Genomic DNA, 23,600 nt, shown 5'->3' with positions numbered 1-23,600 from the left:
ACATTAAGATGACCTGAAAATCAAAAGCAATTCCTTTTAAAGATAGATTACAATATTTGGGGACTATGTGCATGTGTATTGCAGAGGTGTAAACCCCAATGAATTAAATTTCTGAATGAATGCATATATGTAGCATAAATCTTTCTAAAAGAAAAAGGGGAAAGGAATTTGTTTGCTCTTTAACAGACTTACTGTAAGCTTTATGGCTTTTTCTGGAGCAACACCAATGAGCTGTGGAAGTAACCCTGTATAAATAAAAAAAAGATTTATCACAATCATTGTACCTAGACATACATAGACAGCACAAATGTTTGGGTTTTCAATTAATCCATTCACTTCCATATGAAGAACTTCCATGGACAATTATCTTCACAAATATGTTGACATAACTTTTTTTAAGAAAAAATTCTCACTGTAGTACATCTGGCAAGTCTGTTGTTTGTAGGTAGGCAGTCTGATGATGTATCAGTTCCTGCTGAAATCAACTACACTTCCTTCCCCCCAGGATTTCCAAACTCTTCTTGCAACATATTCTCCACATACATTACAATGCTCTTTTCAACAGAAAAAGACTCCTTGTTAATTTGATCAATTGGCAATCAATCTTTTGGAGACTTCATTCATTCCCATCAAATTATGACTTCTTTTTTTTTTGACTCGGAAATAACACAACAAAAGTCCTCTCATGTTACTAATTTACCAGATAACAATGGTGGGGCTTGAATTCCGGGAACCAGAAGTCATTATACAATCCCTGGTATCCCTTTGCTACCCTGAACAATGGGGGTGGGAGGATTGGGAAAGCTCCAAACCAGCAAAGATCTGCTAAACATCAAGTTATTTTGTCCAATTTGGGACAATTCCTTCTTTCTACCGTAATCTTCCCTAGCCTCTTCTACTACTAAGGAGATCGGTCCACTGAACCACTCAAGGTTTTGCAGATACTGTGACCATGTAGTAAACAGGAAGAGACGGGAAGCATCTTCCATGAGGAAAACCTATTAGGTTTTTGAGACGCTGCATGTTTGCTACAGTAGCCTTTCAGACCAATACAATATATTAAAAGGTAGAAGGTTTTCATGAGTTCATGTCATCATTTGAGAGGGCATCTGAAAAATTGCCTTTTAATAAAATGGGCTAGTCTGAAAAGGTAGGGCCAGATTCCATTCGATTATTTTGGCTACCAGAGACTAACATTCTACAATGTGCACTTTACAAAAAAGGAACTGTTTACAAGAGGACACCAGGCCAAAGAAAAAAAGATATGTTACTCATGTTCCCCCCACTCACAAATCAGTTTCTATAGTTATTTGGTGATGAGGATGTATCCTAATGATAAAGCAGCTCAGTGTTTTGCAATCTTTGCCAAAGGCCCAATCCCATTAAAATAGGTGTGATTGCTCCATTTCAATGATGCCCTTCAAATCCCCTGCAGACAAATTTGAAACTCGCCCATTGCTTCCTTACCTCTGTAAAGGCCAAAAAAACCCTCATAGCGCAAAACCTTCTTAAAACAATCGAAACTGTTTTTGTACATCAGCTCTCCTACCACCGAGCCAGTGGAGCGCTGGTTCTGCATGCGAGTCTTTACCAAGTCAATAGGATACACAGCGGTAGCTCCCACAGCTGAGAAGAACAAGCAAAAAAGGACATTCTGATTTCTCATTGTGCACACCCACAAAAATAGGTCCTAGCCAGTGTTGAAATTCAATTTTTTTACTACTGGTTCTGTGGGCATGGCTTGGTGGGCGTGGCAGGGGAAGATTACTGCAAAATCTCCATTCCACCCCATTCTGGGGCCAGCCAGAGGTGGTATTTGCCGGTTCTCCGAACTCCTCAAAATTTCCACTACCGGTTCTCCAGAACCTGTCAGAACCTGCTGATATTCACCTACGACCTTAGGTGACTGTAATCATGCCAGCCTTTCTCCTTTCTCCACCTAGTGTCTAGTTCTTTAATACTACAAATCCCATCACCCCAGACATCTCTGGAGAGCACCAAGTTATGGGAAGTTCTTCTGAAGCAAGAAGGAAACCCAAGGAGGAAAAAGCAAGGAAGGTTTAGGAGAGTAGAAAGTGAAATGGCTGTTTCTGAAATCTGCTTCTGAACTATAACCCTAAACAGTTTAGATTCAGGGTAAATATTCACATTTTCTATTTCATGTTGCTTCTGAGATCTGGCATTAAAATGAGGTTCAGGTGCCATATCTCAGACCAAATTAAACCTGTGGCATGGCCGAGGAATGAACTTGCTTCAATCTTCTAATTTTGTATGGAGACATTTCTATTTTGGGGGGAAATTCTCAGGTCACATGGAAGTCATTTGATATTAATATTATATGGATCCCCTTTTTCTTTCTATTTCTGCTTTTTCCCCTTAGTTTTTTTTTAAAATCACTGTAATGCATATATTTGCTACCCTTAATGAGTTTTGATTGTTTGCTTTTACTAACACAAATATAAAAGGAAAAAGTGGGAGGGAACAGCAGATGGAAACTCTGGCTTTACTTGCTGAAGAAAGATAGGTCTTTGACCGCATTTCTCATTTTCTAACAAATTAGAGAGCCAGTTTGGCATAATAGTTAAGACATCAGTCTAGAAACCAGGAGACCATCAGTTCTACTCCCATCCTAGGCACAAAGCCAACTGGCTGACCTTGGGCCAATCACTGTCTCCCAATGAGGCGATGGCAAACCACTTCCGAAGAAAAAACTTGCCAACAAAACTGCAGGCATTCTCTGAGAGTCAGATATGTTTGAACTGAAGGCAAAGTTTAAGAGGTGACTGCCTTTGTACTTTTTGAACAAGTACCCCAAATCTGGAACGTCTTGTCACTGGAGGTGAGATCCACAATCACCCTTTTGGCCTTCAGGAGAGCCCTTAAAACCTGGCTTCCAAGATGGCTTGGGACCCCAACTGACAATGTTTTTTTGCTGGAAAGGATTGGTCGAGTGATAGATAAAAGTCCTTGCCCATATCATTCATGTTTTTGATCTTTAATTTTAATTTAATTGTTGTTAATTTTAATACTTTTATATTTATGATTTTTATGACTCTGCAATAGTGGTGGGTTTCAATTTATTTTACTACCAGTTTGCTTTCTCGTGCTCGCGCAACATTTCTGCGCATGCATAGAAGTGTCCAGCCAGGTGGGCGGAGCCTTCTGCTGCCGCCACTACCGGTTCACCCGATCTGGGGTGAACCGGCAGAAACCCGCCTCTGCTTTGTAAGTCACTCAGAATCACTGCAGATAGTGAGATGGGTGGCATATAAGATGAATGAATGAATGAATGAATGAATGAATGAATGAATGAATGAATGAATGAATGAATGAATGAATGAATGAATGAATGAATGATTCTTTTTGAAGATTTGGGGCCTCCACATGTGGCTTTTGTACCTATAATGGGGATTGAAATGATGCCACTAAGTTCCTAGGATGTCGTCAGGCTTCCACATTTCTTCTTAGATGTGTCAATTTACTTCCTCTGCAGTATTAAATATGGAGGAGCCATCAGAGTATTAATTAATTAATTAGTTCCCAAATGAATTTTCAAATTAAGTGACCATTTCTCCCCAGGCCTTGCTGTAACAACAACAAACACAGCAAAATGACTCTGAAACTGCACCTGAGAAGATTCCTCACGTCATTCCTCAAGTTTGGCTTCAAAAATAGTCAGGAGCCAGATCTACTAAAGCCACAGTCTTCAATTATTATTTTTTTAAATTATATATATATATATATATATATATATATATATATATATATATATATATATATATATATATATACATGTGTATGTGTATGTGTATGTGTATGTATGTATGTATGTATGTATGTATGTATGTATGTATGTATGTATGTTGTATTTGTGCTGATATATATATATATATATATATATATATATATATATATATATATATATATATATATATATATATATATATATATATATATATATATATATATATATTTGAAAGAAAGAAAACGAAAGAAAGAACAATTCAGACTTCTCTTTAGAGCCCTGGGGGCACATTGGTTGGAATGCAGTATTGCTAGGCAAACTCTGTATTCCACATTCTAGAGTTTGATCTTAACCAGCTCCTAATCAGCAATATGCTGACTGTAAATGGCTTAGAGAGGGCTGTAAAAGCACTATGAAGCAGTATATAAGTCTAAATTGGTGATTCCCAATGTGGGGCCCACACCCCACAGGGGGCAATTTGATTTTTAATGGGGGTATTTGAATCTTGTTTAAACCAAGCTAATGATCTGTTAGGCTTCCTCCATGTGAGTAGAGTTCACTTTTTGAGTAAAGTAAGAATTATATGTTAGGGGGTGGGGCATCAGGATTTTAAAGATGCTTAGGTGGGGCATGGCCATAAAAAGGTTGGGAACCACTGGTCTAAATGCTATTGCAATTTATAGCTTTATCAATCTGGGGGAGCAACCAACTCTATCTCATCAGATCTACAACTACACTAGCCAGATAATAGTACAACAGTCTTGAAACATTCACAGTCACGTGTTACTTACCTCCAGCAACTGAGCCCAAAGAGAACCTGTAAGCTGACTCAGCTATCTGGAGCCAGATAGGCCTGCCCCGATCGCCATAAGATTGCTGTGGGTGAAGAAAAGAATAGGGCAGAAACAGAGAGAGCAAAGGAGGAAGGAGTGGGGGAAAGGAGAAGGCAAAGGTAAGTAAGAGTCATATATGAAATTGGTCAAAAACTAATTAAGGGCTAAAAACAGTTGTGGCCTGAGTGAAGGTAAATATATTTTGTTTAAAATCCATTGAAATAATTGCCTTTCTTTCAAGATACAGTATTGAATCACAGCTTTATTTTTTCATAGCAAAAGTAATATCTTTCAAAGATAATAAACCTGACTGGGACTAAGAAATAGGCACATAGTTAAAGTACCGGGGCTTGCTCTATTTTGTAAAAAAAAAATGAAATACATGCTATAGACCAGTGGTTCCCAAACTTGGCAACTTTAAGACTTGTGGACTTCAACTCCCAGAATTCTCCAGCCAGCTGGCTGGAGAATTCTGGGAGTTGAAGTCCACAAGTCTTAAAGTTGCCAAGTTTGGGAACCACTGCTATAGACAATAGTCTGATCAACATTAAACCAACTTTGCTCCAAAAGAAGGCTTTTAAATATATCTGATGAAAACAGCAAATAAAGATTCTTCCAAACAGGTTTGTTCCCTATTCCTGTGATAATCTTAGTCATCTGTTTTGTGAAAAAAGGGTCAACTGTTTCACAGTTGACAACAGTTGGGTTTTTTTTTTATATTGCCTTATAAACAAGGAATGTGTGAATATAAGGTTCTGGATACCTCATATCCTTTTACATTCCAGCTGAGTTAAACCCTTCACATTCCTGAGAAAAGATTTGACGTGATACTATCAGTAGCAAAGTTTTTATCCCAAGACCTTCATATGCTATGATACTTGTGTAAAATTCCTACACCCAGCAGCCTCTCCACTGAACATATCCACAAGGAAGATAGCACCACTTTCTTCCCTGGAGGGGCCATTCTTCCATGCAAGAAGACTCTAAGCCAGTGTTTCTCAACCTTGGCCACTTGAAGATGTGCGGACTTCAATTCCCAGAATTCCCCAGCCAGCGAATGCTGGCTGGGGAATTCTGGGAGTTGAAGTCCGGACATCTTCAAGTGGCCAAGGTTGAGAAACACAGCTAAGCAATCATCTGGATTCAAAGCAAATGTGATGCCTGTTAGGAACAGCATGTACTTGTGCCAATATGCCAGAAAAGAAGTACTGTAATCTGTACACTACTTGAGTTACAATGAACATATGAAGAACACTGAGAAATGAAGAACCAACATGAAGGAGTGGGTTAAGAGGCTAGACGGGACAGTGAGAACCAGGTTCAAATCCATCTTCAGCCATGGAAACCTCATCTAAAGATCTAAAGTCACCCTTCCTCAGCCCAATCACTCTCACAAGTTTCTGGGAATGAAATTAAGAAGGGCCATCATGAAGGGCTGTGTTTCTCAACCTTGGTATCTTGAAAACGAGTGGACTTTATGCTGGCTGAGGAATTCTGAGAGTTGAAGGCCACCTATTTGAAAGTCACCAAGTTTGAGAAGCACCGGTTTGGAAAATAAGACATGATAGAAATGCAATAACAGAGAACAAAAAAAAAAGATGCCATATGGCTGGGAACTAACAATCTTTACAACAGTGGAAAGGAAGAAGTAATCCTAAATGGGAGGTTTTTTTTCCTGATTTCCCCTTTCTCCATCTCAACCTTGTTCTCAGTGCAGCCTCATTTCCTAAGGTTACTACTCAGGCAATAAAAGAGCTATAACAATGCAGATACTCTTTTTTCTTCTGATGCAAATATAACTTACAACCTATTTATGAAGGTGCTTACTACATCCCACGTATTGCCTGCATTCAGACAGAAGATGCAAATTAGTAAAATTAACACTATGGCTTTCAGAACATGAATATTTATAAACAGAAAATGACTGTGACAAGCATCTCTCCACAAAGCTCCCCGCACATGGATATTAACCAGCAAAACAAAGACGTTTTTCCAGTGATCATGTCAGCAGCCAGTGTGATAGAAAGGCCGGCTTCTATTCTTGTTTTGCACGTAAAATAGCCATAAAAAGTGGAGAATTCATCACGGATAAGCAAGTTCGGGCTGCATTCTGCTCCCTATTTCTTTGTTCAAAAGCCACTCCACAGAGTGCAGAGGGTGTTCATCAGTACTAATCAGAGGTCCCCCACAAGGCCTGCTCCCCCTCGCATTGCAGCCTGAGCCTATCCAAGAAGCAGTCAACAGTGCTATGACACTGACATAAAGTTCGCACAAGGGTCTTTCCTGAAAAGGCAGAACACAACAGAAATGAGGGAATCCTTGGTACTCTCTGAGCTTGGTTATTTTCTTGCAGATGTTTCATTACCCAACTAGGTAACATCATCAGTGCTAATCAGAAACAACCAAGCTGAGAGAGCACCAAGGACCCCTCATTTCCACCCTCGGCTACAAATAACCCCCTTTACTGGTACAGCACAAATATCCTGGGTGTCAACTCATAAAGTTGCCATGGTGAGGAAAGGCGAAGGAGCGCATTCCACGCATACCTTTGGCTCGAGTCAGATCTCAGATTACTACAGCAGGCTTGTGAGGGGTGCACCTCGTTGGAAAATGTGATTTATGACACAGACTGAGGGGAGGGAAGGAATGGGGTAAAGTTCAGCCATAATTCAAATGAGGCTTAGATCTGAATGCAATACGGTATTGCTGGAATGGTGCTCCTAATAAATGACTGGGGTTTTTTTTGAAACTTGGTTCGAGGCTCATGAATCAATTAGGGCATCTTTCGGAAACCTGACACGGGGTTCATTCTATCTCAACCTGAGACTGCAGTTTCTAACAAGTCACCCTAACCATAGGCCACAATAGGAAGCCCTGAATGACGTCTCTACTGCCTACTGCAATTCAGTCAGGATTAAACTTGGGGGCTCTGCCTCCATTAGTTAACATGACTATAAATCCACTGTCCATCACTTGCTTTTAGGTGAAGGTGTTGTTCAAATCCAATGCAACTCTTCCCAGCAGGAACAAGCAAAAGATCTAACTTTCCTTATCTGTTTTTTTTTTCCAGCCAGAAGATATTTACGATCAAATCCAATAGCAACGTAGGAAATCACTCAGAAAGGGTGCTTTGTAACCCCATATCTCTCAGAGGAGACCATAAAATAAGGACAGTACATGGCTAAGCCATGAACTGAAGCCATATTGTCCAGAAGTATGTCACTCACTCCACAAAGCAGAACTAAATGAAAAAAATAATTCTCTCTTCACTAAATGTTTGCTCCAAACAGCATTTGTATGAAACGAGCTCTATAAAAATCAATGAAAACAAATCACTTCTTTGTCCCGTTTCTCGTGCTCTCAAATGTGTTAATTTTGCATAAATGGCAAAAGACTGCATTTTACCTACTCATTCATTGGAAGCATTAATTGCAATCTCTACTTTCTCACATTAGGTATTCTTCCTGCAGACAACATAGATGTTGTTAGTCCTTTCCTGACTCACAAATCTATCTAGTGGCTGCTTCCAGAGTGACCTGTTAATGGGGAAAGCACATGGTTCAATATAATAATTTCACAAGGGATCCAGACATATTACCTGCCTTTAGCTATCAACCCATATTATTTCCCTTTATGTCCTTTGTGGCTTAGCAGAGATAATTTGTTTAGGCAGAAAGACCCAGACCAGAAAAACAAACCTCAAAAAGTATAGATATTCAATGCTAGTATAAAACTGGATGGGTGGAGGTGAGGGGAAAGCTTAAATGTGAATAGTCATATTGATCAGCTGCTTCACATGTTTTCACTCCTTTGAATGCCTCAGTTGTGAACAGGATTTAACAGTGATTTTTGCACCTTTCTACAATACTGGGATTTTCAGAATTTTGAAATGTTATAAATTTGCTTTGAAACTAGTTTTCATCTCTTCCCTGTTCATCTTTTCATCTTTCATATTTAAAACAAACAATATTTTCCTGATATTACCGTTTCCCTAAAAATAAGACCTCCCTGGATAATAAGCCCAATCGGGCTTTTGAGCACATGCGCTAAAATAAGCCCTCCCCTGAACATAATCCCTCTCCAAAAATATTGCAACACAGCAGCAGCCATGAGGTGACCAGCTCGCCGCCTTCTGCACCTCAAAAATAGTAAGACCTCCTTGAAAATAAGACCAAGTTCTTATTTCGGGAGTCAAAAGAAAATAAGACCCTGTCTTATTTTCGGGGAAACACAGTACAAGTATGAACCTATCTACTAATAAAAACTGCTTCTTAGCAATATACCTTTACATTGTGATGATGCACAGGAAAAATAATATGGCAGTGGTCTCTTAAGACAATGACTTCATGCAGTTTTAAGGTTTTAGTGGAAATTACACATTGTTTCGTTATCCGGAATCACGACATGTATCATTTTATAGGAGGGATTGACAAGATGGATTTACAAATCTCCATTTAATATTGTTTTTAAAAGTAGCTGTGCGAGTATCAGAAATGAGTGTGCAACTTCACAACATGTACAATGCTTAGAGAAATTAAAAGAGGTGAATAAAACAAACAATCAAAATAAATTCCAGTACGATCTGTCCATTAGTAGCATTTACATTAAATCACCCTGAGTCAGAGCCAAGCAATGCTGAATCCTTTACTGAATTCAATAAAATAATACAGACACCCAATCTATTTTATGTAGTTTTTCATCTCAAAATGACAAGCAGAACGCAGAACATACATTACTATTCATTTTAATACAACCAATTTAAGCCGTGTTTTCCCACAATGAAAGTTTAAATAATAAATGTGTAGCATTGCTATGGCAACAAGTTTTTTTTTTAAAAAAGCTAGCAAGTAAACCTAAGTAAAATTCAGAAAGACAGTCTCGCTAAATTGTCCTGGTCAATCTCCATGATAATTAGTTTAACAAATCTTTCATATGTTGATTGTTAAAGTATAATAACTGAGTGGCATTATTGGCCAACAACAGAAATAAACTGAAATATTACAGGCAACTTAATTTTGAAAATGAATTTTAACACAAATAGATAATGCAGTCATTTGCAAACAGAGGAACTGGCATAACACAGACTCATAAAAATAATTCCACTAGCCTGTGTTTTCTTCCAGAACAAATCACACTCTGGCAGTTTGATTATATGCTGTGAGAGCTAGATTTATTCCTTTTAAATGATCACCTCAGAGATATTTCTGTTATTGGGAATTATTGGTTTTAAGAAATATAAAAACGCAAGCTTTTGCATCCACAATTGTCAGAGGTCAGGAAGAAACACAACTGCTTATTTTGATGATAAAGAGCAACTTCCTTGAAAATTTGGGTTGGGGGCCTCTCATCATCTGAGAGTTGTCTACATCCTCCTGTAGGCAGCTACCACACCTCAAAGGCTTAAAAAATATTAAGACTGGCAGAAGAATTGTTTGAAGAGCTCCTTAAAAATATGGATCAGCTTTGCTTACGCCATTCACCACTTCAGTCAATCCTTTTATTATTGTTATTATTATTTGGAACACTATGAGAAGCTGTTCATAGTAGCCATAGCAGTTTTAGTAGTTGAGCAGAGGGGTTTTTTGAAGAAAAAAAATCAGTGGAATGTGCATTTTTTCAACAAACGTCAATACAAATGCCATGTAAATCTTTAAATGGGGAGGTATTTAACTTAATCTCAGGAGTTTTAACGTCCAACCATTTACCAGAATTAATAGACTCAGCTTTTCCCTGAAAGTACCTACCTGCCTCTGCAGTTCTGCCAGGTTGTAAGGTAGGGCTCCTTCAGCCAACGGTGCAATTCTCTCAATATCTGCCAGTGTCAAGCGTCTACATATAAGTGCATGGAAAACAGATCACTGTTAAAGAGAATTGTAAATAAAAGGTACGGTATATTCATTCCAGCACCCAGAAAACCGTTACTTCAATAAGAGTTTTCCTCCTAGTCTATCTGTCTTTCTTGTAATGCATACAGAGCCTCTTATATGACAGTAATATTATGATATGCATTCATTACCTGTAATTCATAACTAAAAAACTCCAATCAGACTAAAGCTGTCTCTCAATAACCAATCTGCCATGGCTATATACCAAAGAGCCGAGGTGGCGCAGTGGTTAGAATACAGTACTGCAGGCCACTTCAGCTGACTGCTATCTGCAGTTCAGCGGTTCAAATCTCACCGGCTCAAGGTTGACTCAGTCTTTCATCCTTCCAAGGTGGGTGAAATGAGGACCCAGACTGTGGGGGCAATATGCTGACTCTGTAAACCGCTTAGAGAGGGCTGAAAGCCCTATGAAGCAGTATATAAGTCTAACTGCTAAAACATGAAAGCCTATGTTGTAGTATCCCCTACTTGTTGAAAGGTATAAATATTCTGTATTACACTTGTGTAACAGGCCCATACCTCAAAATCTCTCAAAACTCATCAACCTCCCACAAAACCTTACAAGATGGTGCGAAATCCATTTCTTTCATTCTGTGATATCAAGGATAATACAAAAGATGTCGATTATGCAGGAAAGCTATCTCTCAAGCTGCTCCCTATGTTCAATTCAATTTATTAAATTTCAATTCAATTTATTAAATTTATATGCTGTCCTTTTCCCCCGAAGGGGACTCACTATGTTTCTTTCATAATTCCCAACCTATAAGGTCTTTGCCCAATTGTGTAGCATGCAACATCTAAAGGGTATAAAGTTAGGGAAAAGTGCAGTGAAGAATATTGTGGGACATCAGATCTCTAATTTTTAATATTAGACAATCAAACAAAATTTTGTTTAAACAAATTTGCCAGCAAAAAAGAGTTTTGCATACAGTAAGTTTTCAATCTTTCATGCATGTAATATAAAATGAATCACAACACAGACTGAATGTCCATATTGCTCCCCTTTAACGTGGGGGAAGGAAGTAGGAAAGTAGATGTGTTCTTGTGTATTATTGTCCCCATGCCAAATTACATGTACTCTGGCTAACATCTTGTCTTCTCAACATTTCACCATTCTGTGCCACCATTCTATTTTCTTTCTTTTTTTTAAAAAAAGTTCAAGATTACCCAGTAGCATTATACAAGTCAGACATCTGGTAGAGAATATCAATTTCCAAAGGTGTAACTTGTCCAAATTTGATGGCAGACTGAGAGAATTCCTCTGTTTTTAAGATATTTTCAAAAAGAGAGAGAAAGAACCAATTATTCATAACGGTTAGATTATGCACAATCTAAACTTTATCACTTAGAAATTCTTGGTATTGTTCTTCAAACACATTGCTTGATCTCTACCATTTGGCATACAAATTTATACATCAAAATACAAAATTCACAAAATGAATCAACCAAATAAGCATTGAATACTATACAAAAGGGCAGCCTTGAAACTCTGAATAGAACTGACTGTGGTTAACATAATGTAATCTCCTTCAAGTATATGTCTATGGAGATTCTCAGTCATCCAAGTCATGGTTGTCCCAAAAGTGCTTTTTCAAGAGGCAACTGGACTTTCTGGATTTTTTTGAAGATGTTTCATTTCTCATCCAACAAGCTTTTTCAGTTCTGAGCTGAAGAAGCTTCTTGGATGAGAAGCGAAACGTCTTCAAAGAAAAACAAGAAAGTCCAGTTGCCTCTTGAAAAAGCACCTTTGGGTCCTTCAGGTATAGTAAGTGCCATGTGGCAAAAGTAGGAAGCATAAGTTTAAATATAAGTCTCACAGAATACCTGACACAATCACATTCATTTATGTTTCACATCATTCTAAAACTGCAAAAGCAGAACTTTCTATCTAGCAATATGATCAGTATTATTCAATATTTGGCTTTATTTGATTCATATAAAAGTCAATTGAGATTGTCCTTCAAGGGAGGACAATCTCCCTTGACAAAGGAAGGAAACTTCTCAAACGCCAAAATTTGTAGCAGCCAGACATTACCCTACAAAGAGAAAACTTCCAAAGGAGTATATACCCATTGTCCAGGATCTGACCTGGACATTATGACATCACTGAAGGGGTACAGCCATTTTCAGCCTGATATTTGGTAGTCTTGCAAAACCAAAAATGGATTGTTCTGAACCTTCTAAGGGTACTTTGGAGGGACAAAAGCAGGGTTGAGGGGGCCATCAACTTTTTGTAAAACCCGTCTTTTTTTTAAAAAAAAAAAATCACAATACAAATAACAGGGGAGAATGCAGATGTCTGTCTTTTGGTTTCTCTCAGGATGACTCTATTAAATGTGTTGTACTAAGTAGATTTACGGGAGAGGGAAACACACTGTTCAATAATGTCACAGGAATTATCCGGTTCTTGCGAGACAAATCCTTCTTGCAGAGGATTCATGTTTTAAAGACAATTTTATGTGATTGATTGATATAGTTGCCCATCTCACACACATGACTCTAAGAGGCCTATAGTAAAATAGACAAAATACATAATATTAAAGAAAAACACATAGCAGTCAGGCACCAGCTCAACAACTATCAACACAATCAGGAGATGGGCTCTGTCAACACCCCCCAAGTCCCCAGGGTCAGGCACAAAACTACGTTTTCAAGGCCAGCATGGATGGGGCCAAGCCAATCTAATCTCAGATGATGTTTCAAAGGGCAGGCAATTATATAATATGATTTGGATTCAATTAAGCTAACTGAAGTCCAAAAGATCTGTATCATCTCTCAAACTTATATACGAGCCAAGGTGGCGCAGTGGTTAAATGCAGCACTGCAGGCTACTGCTAGATCAGCAGGTCAGCGGTTCAAATCTCACCGGCTCAGGGTTGACTCAGCCTTCCATCCTTCCGAGGTGGGTAAAATGAGGACCCAGATTGTTGGGGGCAATATGCTGACTCTCTGTAAACCGCTTAGAGAGGCCTGAAAGGCCTATGAAGCGGTATATAAGTCTACTGCTATTGATATACAATCCCAAAATGTTTCCCATATTCCCAGACAACTTAAAATATTTAGAAATGGAGCTTTATTCTGCCAGACCCACTAATTGTTTGGGGTACAGCCCCCAAATCAAGTATGGTCCCTGTACAATCCTGATTTGGCTCTTTGACATCTCAGAGAGAAGTCTTTCTCCATTAACAGAAACTTAATTATCTTAATTTAATTAAGATAATTAAACCAAATAGTTTCTCCAAATACATAAAAAGGGCAAAAAAGGGTTGAGAATGCACATTCCAATAAAACTCTACAGGAGACTTACAGGTTGGGTGGGGTACCATTTACTGACCATTCCTGCCCTTAGGAGTCTGGCGTTAAAGATAGGATGCTCCAGCTTTGTTTTCTATATAGCATTAAACGTCAGTAATCTAAACAATAATGAGGTTGACTCCTTTACCTTTTGTAACTTCTACATCTTTTCTAGTGCCTGCTAGGAGACTGTATATCTTTCGAACAAGTTCCATGTTGTTCAGCAGAGCATTAAAAGCATTGAAATAGGAAAAGCTGACTTGATGCGAGACAGATCCACCTGCAGCCTTGGAGAAAGCAAAACACAGTAAAATCACACAGAGAAAAGAATTATCATCCGTTTAGAACAAACTCAAGGCCCACAATGTGGTTGGATCCGATCCAGGGGGCCATCCTGGTCTACTGATTATGAAAAGGAAAGACTGGGCTAACATGGCTTCGTCCCAGTCTACCTAGTGCAAAGAGGAAAGATCAGGCCAACATAGCTTTGGCCCAGTGTATCCAGTGCGAAGTGGAAAGATCAGCCCAGTGTAGCTTCGTCCCAGTGTACCCAATGAGAAGAGGAAACACGCCAGCAGTTTGGAGAGTGTTGTCAGGCTGGCCACACCCACCCAGTCAGTCACACCTACCCAGTCAGCCACCCCGCCTAGCCGCGAGGTCAACCACAGTCCTGATGCGGCCCTCAATGAATTAGAATTTCTCCTTACATTTCAATTCCCAAATAAGCAGGGAATGAGAAGATTGGAAATACTGTGACAAAAGCAAATTTCATTCGGTAATAGATTTATTAACAGACCTAGAACGTGCTAAGATATACAAGGAATTCCAATTAAAGGAATTTTTGCTACTGAAAAAGAGGCAAATGAAAGCCCTCACCCCCACCAAAAAAATTCTTGGATAATTAAAAATTGGAACAGATATCTAAACCAACTCTCAGAGGGTAAAGTATACATCTGCATATTATTGTGCTCAAAGCAGAATAGTGAGCAGAAAATCCTTTAGTCCTTTATAGGAGAAGGGCAGGCAGAGCTGGAGAGTGGAGATAAACCCATCATCAGTTTAGAGTCCTTGCATTGCCACAAGAGATCCAAGTCCAGACCCCCTTGAATTCCTTTGGCCATTTTCTAGTGCAAATTTAGTGCTGACTTTTAGCTGCTCAAATTCTTATGTACAAATGTGAGCAATAAATCTTTCTGAGCTACAACTCAGGCTCTGGCTCCAATCCTTCGAGCCTAACACTAACATTTAGGCCAGTTAGGAAAATCTGTGGAATTTTTGTATTCCCAGAAAAGTCCATTCCACCCAATCAACTAGGTAAATGGAAGTGGTTCTTCAAAAAGTATCTAGAAAGTCACTGAATGTCTTCTCCAGATTAAATGTGCTAGTCTTCAACTCAATGGTCTGACATTAATTAGTGACATTCTAACATAACAGTTGTCATAAACCATACAAATGTATGTTAGGAAATATGAAGAGGAGGATTTGGGTGGCTGATTGATCCCAAGTCTGAAAAAAATTAAATGAAAAATTTTTAGTAGTGAGATTATATACAAGCTTTCAATTTTCATTGGGGGGAGGGGGGTATTAATACTTCAAAAACAACAGACGACTCCAAAATGTTACATGGGGCAGCCCTTGAAGAGTGTTTGGAGACTTCAGCTGGTCCAGAATGCAGCCGCGCGAGCGATTGTGGGTGTGCCTCGGTACACCCACGTTACACCTATCCTCCGCGAGCTGCACTGGCTGCCTATTGGTCTCCGGATACGCTTCAAGGTGCTAGTCGTCACTTATGAAGCCCTACATGGTATTGGACCTGGGTACTTGAGAGACCGCCTTCTGCCAATTACCTCCCATAGACCCATTAGCTCCCACAGATTAGGCCTCCTCCGAATTCCATCTACTGGCCAATGCCGGCTGTCGACCACCCGGACTAGGGTCTTCTCTGTGGCTGCTCCAGCCCTCTGGAACGATCTCCCCGTGGAGATTTGGACCTTCGCCACCCTTCAGGCCTTCCATATAGCCGTTAAGACCTGGCTGTCCCAGCAAGCCTGGGGTTGTTGAGTTCCACCCCTACTCGAATTGGTTGTGCTTGTTGTTGTTTTTTTAATTGTTTGTATTGTCTTATTTTTTGTCTTACTTTTTTGCATTTGTTTCCTCTCCCCTTGGCTTTTGTTCAGCCGCCCTGAGACCCTTTGGGAATAGGGCGGCATACAAGTCGAATAAATCCAAATCCAATCCAATCCAATCCAGTTTTATTTTAATTGTACCAAATTCTAATTGAAAACGCTTGATTCTCCCACCAATATTACCATTCTCCTATTTTCTAGTTCTGCAAATTTGTATCAGCGTTGTTATGATGGCCTCATTAAAACAATCCTAGTAGGGCTAAAACAATGTTGCATCAGTGATAGATTCTTCTTTATTTCCAAAGACAACCATTACAATCTGAGCAACAGCTGATCCAGAGATTGCCGGCTACTTACTGAGACTAGGTTTTCTTCCACAAAAGGAGTAAGCATGTGTGGACGGATAGTAACCATGATCTCACTGAAATCTAGGCCGGTGATTAAGCCAGATTTGTTTTTGTCTTTCAGCGCAAATGCTTGTCTTGCGTGTTCTGACTGCAGCTCCTGAAATCATAGTACAAGGAACAATGTTTGGTAAATCTTATTCTAAAAACCTATGAGAATAATGCATAGAATCCACACTGATTTTTCTCTGGTAACTGTAACCTTGCATTCTTCCAACCAACCAACCCACCAACCCACCCCACTAAAACTAATAGAAGAAAGCTACACATATGGAGTTCATCATCATGTGTTGTCATGTTGTAAGGATAGCAAGATTATTAACAACCATTTTTCTATTTGCATTAAAATGTAAAATACTGAAAACTGAAATAGCAATGCAATTTATTACTATTTTGCAAATATGATCTTGTGTTCAAGAAACATACATTATGTTACAGAGAAAAATAAATAAAAAGCTACTGACCTGCAAAAACTGAGTGAATTCTGAGTATGTCAGATGTTTCTTTCTATTATGTCCAAAGTGCAATCGAATGAATTCACAATCCCAGTTAAAAGGGATGTGATGATGAATAATGGTCTGTCCAAATATTTCTTTTACATTTTCTTTAAAAAGAATAAACATGTTAGAAAATAAAAAGTCAGCCCTGCTTTACTTTCTTTTAACAGAAAATGAAATTACTTTTCAGGAGCTGTTCAGAGTTTTTAAAAAACATATAGAGGTTAGAAAGCTATTTATTTTTGCAACACAAAAACAAACTTCATATAGATTATTTCCAAATTCCACTTCTATGTTTATATTATGCAGATCCGTGAGAACCATGATTTTTCCTTGTTCAACTTTAATTAAGGAGCAATTTATTTTGTTCATTAGAAATACCTGGCATGCTGATATAAAATCAGTGTTGTGTTTCTTGATTCTCCAATGTGTCAAATTAAGACCTTATTGAAAAGCAATGAACACCCATATTTCTGTATACCACAATATTTTCCAGGCTATGCGTGCAGTGATTGAGAGTTGATTATCGTATTCACGCTTGTGCAAATGCCACTATTATGTATATGTATATGAAACGTACGGCAAATTGTGTCATTAACAGCATGAAAAATACATTAACTGTTTCAGATGATTGCTCTGAAAAAACTGACAGAATGTTATATAAAGAATCAAACTATAGTAATATTTAAAATATCCCATTATTGGGTCTATTTTGCCTTGGTCAGTGAGATGGTTGACACATAAATGTAATAAATAAATATTTGCTAAAGAACATGAATTTTCAGTCCTGTAAAGTATGTTGGGATCTCACTCTTCAGGTGAAATCTTCATTATATCTGATCCAAGATATTTTCTCAAAGTTGCCCATCAAAGCATCTTGCTGGGCATGGGTTTGGGTTAGGGAGATTTGTCTGTCTAAATAAATAAAGAATGGCCTACATACAGTTGTTTTGTGTTGAAAGAGGATGCATAGGAGCTAGAAACTATTTTATTTCTGTTATACTTCCATACTAATCTCACATTAAGCTGTCATTAATGTCATGTGCTCAATGAGCTTCATATTATCACCTAATATTTCATAAGCGAAGATTCTTACCTCTTCATGAAAGGGACTGACACTAAAATTACACAAGTGACAGTACAGAAACCTCAACTTGTAAACATTTTCTTTTAAGGGTTTTTCTCCCTCTTTCAAAATATTAAACTCCAGAGTCCTCCAATGAAGCTGGAGTCAGTATATACACTGACCTTCATTAAACCTTACAGGTCTCTCTTCAGAGACATAATTGTTCAAAGGATTAATCTGCAAGTTGATTCATTCTCTTGAATGACCTGTCCAAACCAACTCATGAGTCCAAATGTCTGAAATTCATGCTTAAAGTCACAGCTACCTATTTCTGGAATTGTGTTCAAAACGGCCACAAAAGTCACAGAATCACGAGAACAGGATCGGAATGGAAATCACAGTGAAAATGTTGAGAACTATTGGAGCCCCTTTACTGAATATAGTACTTCATCACACCCTGTGGTGAATGCTGGGTGCAGCTGCTTTGTTTTATTCAATTTGAAAAATATACTGTGTCAGAATAAAATATAAACAATATAAATGTAACTATATGCTCAAATTAAGCCTGATGGTGTTAACAGGATACAGCCAGGCCCTTTTCTGGCAAAAATTACAGAAGTCGTTCACCTGCCCAGGAATAAAAAGGCCATCTAGTGCCTCAACCAATCATAAAACAAAAGAGTTGGGGAGAAGCAGGGAATCTGGAGTGCACCGAGATTTCCACGGGTGTGTTGAACACTATACTGACAAACAACTTCAATTTTTTCAGCTAGCTCAGATATACTTCTTGTTCTTTGCAGTTTTACATGCAACTGACTATGAAATTTCCTCAGAACTTTTTCTTAATACATTATAATGTACAATTGGAATTATAATTTCATGTTATCTTGTGATACTCTATGTTTCCAAACAGTACACTGGGACTTGACTCAACTTGTATTTCCTTCAGTGAGAAAAAAAAAAAAATGGAATGTAAGATGTGCCCACAACTATAATCCTGTCTCAGGGGGAAAAAATGAGCTGAATGAGAAGAAACCTGCCATTGTTTTTATAGGTCACTTCATGAATTGGCAAACAAATAGGAGGGAAATATCTCAAATTCTTCATCAATAAGCCTGGCCGGATTATTTTTAATCCACAAACTATGTTTACTTGATTGAAGCAGCCCATTCCCAAATATACATTCAAAACTAAAACTTCTGAGGGCCTACTGGAAAAAGGAACGCATTCTGCTGCATATAAATTCAACAATGCTCCCACCACTTCATTGTCTTCAAACAATAAAGGTAGGAATTATATACAATACAGAAGTACCCCTGAATTCTTTCCCAGCAAATTATCTCCAGCAAAGGTGCCTTTTCATCCTGGCAGCCACAAATAATACTGAAACATTCTGAATGGTATTTGTTTCATTATTCCAGCATTTTACAGAATGGACAATCAAAGTGAATCAGTTTTGAAGTCAACTCAAACTACACTGTTTTCTGCAAAGTTACCAAGAGTAGTAAAAATGCAATAGAAATATAAGGGATGCCTGATATTTTAGTAGTTTCTAATATTTAATGAACCAAATTACACCTTTCTTATTCTCTTTTAATGTCAGACTTCTCTATTTTACAGAAATTTCCATTCCTAGAAAAGAAAAGGAATTATTGCACTATGGTGATTGCACAACTACTATATAGTGTTCTGTATCTTACATCAGAGTTTCTCAAGGTTGGCAGCTTGAAGGTGTATGGACTTCAACTTCCGTGCTGGTTGAGGAATTCTGCTAATTGAAGTTCACACATCTTCAAGGTGCCACTGTTGAGGAACATCTTCTTAGATGTACCGCCCAGATGTCTAACCTCCTGGCCTTCTAATGTGGTGAGACAACAATTTCTAAATCCAATCTTGCGGTTCTAGAACTGTACATTTAACTCATTGAAAAGTTTGATATGGCTTGTTTATGCTTTAGAAGAGCCAAGGTGGCGCAGTGGTTAAATGCAGCACTGCAGGCTCCTGCTAGATCAGCAGGTCAGCGGTTCAAATCTCACCGGCTCAGGGTTGACTCAGCCTTCCATCCTTCCGAGGTGGGTAAAATGAGGACCCAGATTGTTGGGGGCAATATGCTGACTCTCTGTAAACCGCTTAGAGAGACCTGAAAGGCCTATGAAGCGGTATATAAGTCTACTGCTATTGCTATATTGCTATTGTTTTGTTGTAACAGAGCAACTAATTAGTGTGGAAGTCTTCAGTAAGGGAAATCTGAAACTTGTGCAGACAGCAACAATTTCAAGAAAAATCAGTAGAAAGCATATCAAATACATGGTTAAAACTATTTTTTTTTCCTATTTGGCATACTTAATTAGGAAAGCAAGCATGTGCACAAATCAATCTACTTAGTACTAGCATGTGAACACAATTTTTGTTCTATATGCGTAGGGACTTTGATCTCTATAGCATGATTAAGTTGCATTGTATGCAAAAAGAACTGGAAAGGGAGACACTCAGGTGGACCTCCCATTCCTGGTGTTTCCCAGCTGTGTTGTGCCAATTGGACAGGATAAATGGGACTGGTTCTTTTTACACACGTATAAAATGTTCAGAGGGGACTATTAATACAGAAAATAAGTGACTTACATCCTCAAGCATAAAGTGTGGTACCTTTAACAGAAAACATTGGATAATGCCATTAATTTAATTACATTATAGGCCTATCAAAGCCATTAACATTCAATGTTTACCATCATAAAATACTAGCCAGGAGCAAAGCCATCTGAGGTCTGATTTTAGTGTTAATGAATACATAAGAGAACAAGTGAAAAATGCAAAATAAACCCAGAAACAAGACAAGAAACTCCATACTAGCAAAATATCCAGAAGGAAACTTGACATGCTAACTTTCAAAGTTTTGAAAATGTAGCCCATTCTTATTTCTTGCCTTGTTTTTAAGCATGCTTCTTTCCCTTCTTCCAATTTAAAGCAGCAAAAAAGACCCATCTTTTTTTCTTTACACATGGATCCATCAGTACTATGACTGATGTCGTGAAAATGGAATGCTGGGGGAATATATTTCTGGGACCTTTGCAGAGCAGGGGCAGTAAATAACATCTCACATCAAACAGCTGGTGTTTTGGCAAAAAATGAGTTGATAAGGAAGCTTTCAAATGTTATTCTGGAAACTCAGGGAAAACTAATTACTTGAAGCTAGATTGGCCCAAAGACAAGCTTTGTACCAGTTATTTTAGGAATGTTCATGCACTGCAGTTAGACTATTATGTTGTGTTTTTAGAATGACTTATTACATAGGTCCTGCATTTAAATCTAAAAAGAAATATGCAGTTTGTCCTGCAATGTTTATTCTGAGATTTCTGAAATAAAAACTCAAAATATTCTCCTTTCCCATGACATAAATAATATTTAGCCCTAGATAAGCTCTTACCAAATGTCACTTCGCCATTGCCACTCTTGTCAAACAACTGGAAAGCAACAATGAACATTGCATCTGGTGTACATAAAACTGACTCAAAGGCCAAGAACTCTTGGAAGGAAATTAACCTGTGAATCAAAAATCACAAATTTTAGAGCGAAAGGAAGTGCAAAGATGGGGTAGAAAATATTTCAAGAGGTTCAGTTATGAAACAATCAAATCTTATCAAATCTAGACGCTGGGCAAAATGCAGCAAATCCTAGGAAATTCAAACTCTAAGCAACTAATCAAGAAGTGGAATGGGATAGCTCACCACAGCCAACTCACTGTGGGACAATTTTAACAATTCTATATAATTATTTAAAAGAAATGAAAAATATTTTAATTTTTGCCTTTCACGTGTCATTCTGTCCCTCCTTTTGCATCCTTTCTTTAGTGATTCTACTCCACCATTTCTTTGATATAAGTGTAACTTTTGTCCTGCAGCGAATTGCCACAGACCCAATCAGAAGCAGGAAGGTTTTCTTCCTGGTTTGCTTTTAAAAAGGGACAAGGCAAATTCCACTTTGGCTTTGACCTTCCTTCCAACAGCTTCTACTGGATAAGGAACACATCCCAATCAGGAAAAAGGCTAGAAAATCATTTTAAAAATGACCATTTATTGAAAATATGGAGCTAGATACAAATTAGCATCCTTTTAAAATTTATGTTATGGATTTATCTGAGCTGGAGTTATTTGGATCTTTAGTCCTCCAGTATTTTGTTCTGAATTTTGTGTTTGCCTAGATGCATATTTGTCCTGGAAATTTAGATATTTAGGCCTCCAGGATTTAGTGTACTTTCCCTTTTCTTTTCTTCAATTGTCTTCAATTTTGCATTAGCTCCTTACTCTTAATCTACATAATAAACAACACATATCTTTCTATTGAACTCAGCAGTTGTATTCCCTTACAAATTGGCCTTATCGCACATCTCAGCCACTCCACTTGCTATATATAGCAAAGAAGAGGAAGGGGAACACTGAAGTAAAGACATTCAGAAAATTTTACTAGCCTATAGAAAAGAAGGCAGAGTTCTCCTTTAAGTTTGTAATGAAGCCAGAGACAAATCAAATTTTTAAAAAGTGACAAAAGAACAGAAGTTCCCAACCTGAATTCCTAGAGACAACCCAAAGGCCCAGATACAGCCTCCAGGGACTTCCAAAAGTTGTCCCCAAAGGTAATATTCAAAATGAATAAATACATAATTGTTCATATTAAATTTAAATCAGATCAAGCTTAGTCTTTATTCTTTAGCCAATGACTATTTTAGAGATATAGCTACCAATATGTTAATAAAAGATGAAATGCAACTTCCAGCCTCTCAAAAATGCACTTCTATGTAAAGGAAGAAGAGAGGGATAGGAGAAAGGGCAGAGGGGGGAGAGGAGGAGAGAAAGAAGGAGTGGAAAGGGGAGAGAGGAGGAGAGGAAGGGGAAGTAGAGAAGGGAAGTACTACAGAGGGAAGAAAGGAAGCACGGGGAGGAGAGAGGGAGAACAAAGTGATGGATAGAGTAAAAATACGGTGTAAGGAGACCAGAAGAGACCAGAAGAGCCAATAATTGTTTTGGGGAGTTGATGTTAAGACGAATTGATGTAAACATTTAACAATATGATATGATGTTGGTTATGTAATATTATACATGTGGTTATTTGTTATGAAAAAGAAAAAAAGAAAAAACTTTATTTAAAAAAATGTACCTCTATCCTACAGCAACATTTACAGCCCCAGTAAGGAGATCTAAGAAGAAAAGCCAGCATGTCCTTTTATTGCAGTGATAATAAGGCGTCATTTCTGGCATGGTTAGAAATTAATTTAACTCATCTACTTGGCAACTTATAGCTACTTATGCTTAATGAACAACACAATGAAAGAAAGAATAATTTAGAATAGCAGCAAAGGTCATATGTGCCCACCAAATAACCCTCAGGAATTTAAGAGGCTTTTAATTTTACAAAAATGAAATTTAGAGATATTTATTCTGCCAGTCACCCACAAAAAAAGGCTACATTTAACTTTGCAAGTAACCTTTAATTGCCTCTCTATCAGTGTCCTCCAATGGTATTAGTGGCCTTTGCACCCCACTGTGTTTAATTCCTGAATATTGTCCAGAAACATCTGCCCTTCTCGAAAATAAAATTGGAGATCCAAAGAAAGCAAAATGAGAAAAGGACGCCTGCTGAGCTGCTCTAAAACTGCATGGGTTAAAAGGTTATGTCTGAAGAGAATGGATAATCTGTAAATTAGTTTCCATAAGCAATTTAAAAATAAAAATATTGTTGGCAAGAAATACTTAAAA

General features: G+C 38.1%; 1 protein-coding gene across 1 annotated transcript in view; it reads right to left on the bottom strand.

The window, feature by feature from the left end:
• SLC25A12 (solute carrier family 25 member 12) overlaps nt 1-23,600 on the bottom strand; it is a 51,099-nt gene that overhangs the window by 16,310 nt on the left and 11,189 nt on the right. Inside the window, exons 4-12 of the mRNA XM_087709114.1 lie at nt 21,275-21,390; nt 16,752-16,891; nt 16,241-16,387; nt 13,906-14,044; nt 11,631-11,724; nt 10,323-10,407; nt 4,537-4,621; nt 1,468-1,626; nt 193-245 (exon numbers count right to left, since the gene is read on the bottom strand). Coding sequence (XP_087565240.1) covers nt 193-245; nt 1,468-1,626; nt 4,537-4,621; nt 10,323-10,407; nt 11,631-11,724; nt 13,906-14,044; nt 16,241-16,387; nt 16,752-16,891; nt 21,275-21,390 — 1,018 coding nt within the window. The remainder of the gene's footprint in view (nt 1-192; nt 246-1,467; nt 1,627-4,536; nt 4,622-10,322; nt 10,408-11,630; nt 11,725-13,905; nt 14,045-16,240; nt 16,388-16,751; nt 16,892-21,274; nt 21,391-23,600) is intronic.

The sequence above is a fragment of the Thamnophis sirtalis genome, unplaced genomic scaffold, assembly GCF_051295495.1.
Source record: "Thamnophis sirtalis isolate CommonGarterSnake01/CBP01778 unplaced genomic scaffold, rThaSir2_p1.2 scaffold_1, whole genome shotgun sequence".
In the NCBI taxonomy this organism is placed as follows: domain Eukaryota; kingdom Metazoa; phylum Chordata; class Lepidosauria; order Squamata; family Natricidae; genus Thamnophis; species Thamnophis sirtalis.
Note: the sequence above shows the minus strand (reverse complement) of the source record. Positions and strands in the feature narration are given on the sequence as shown.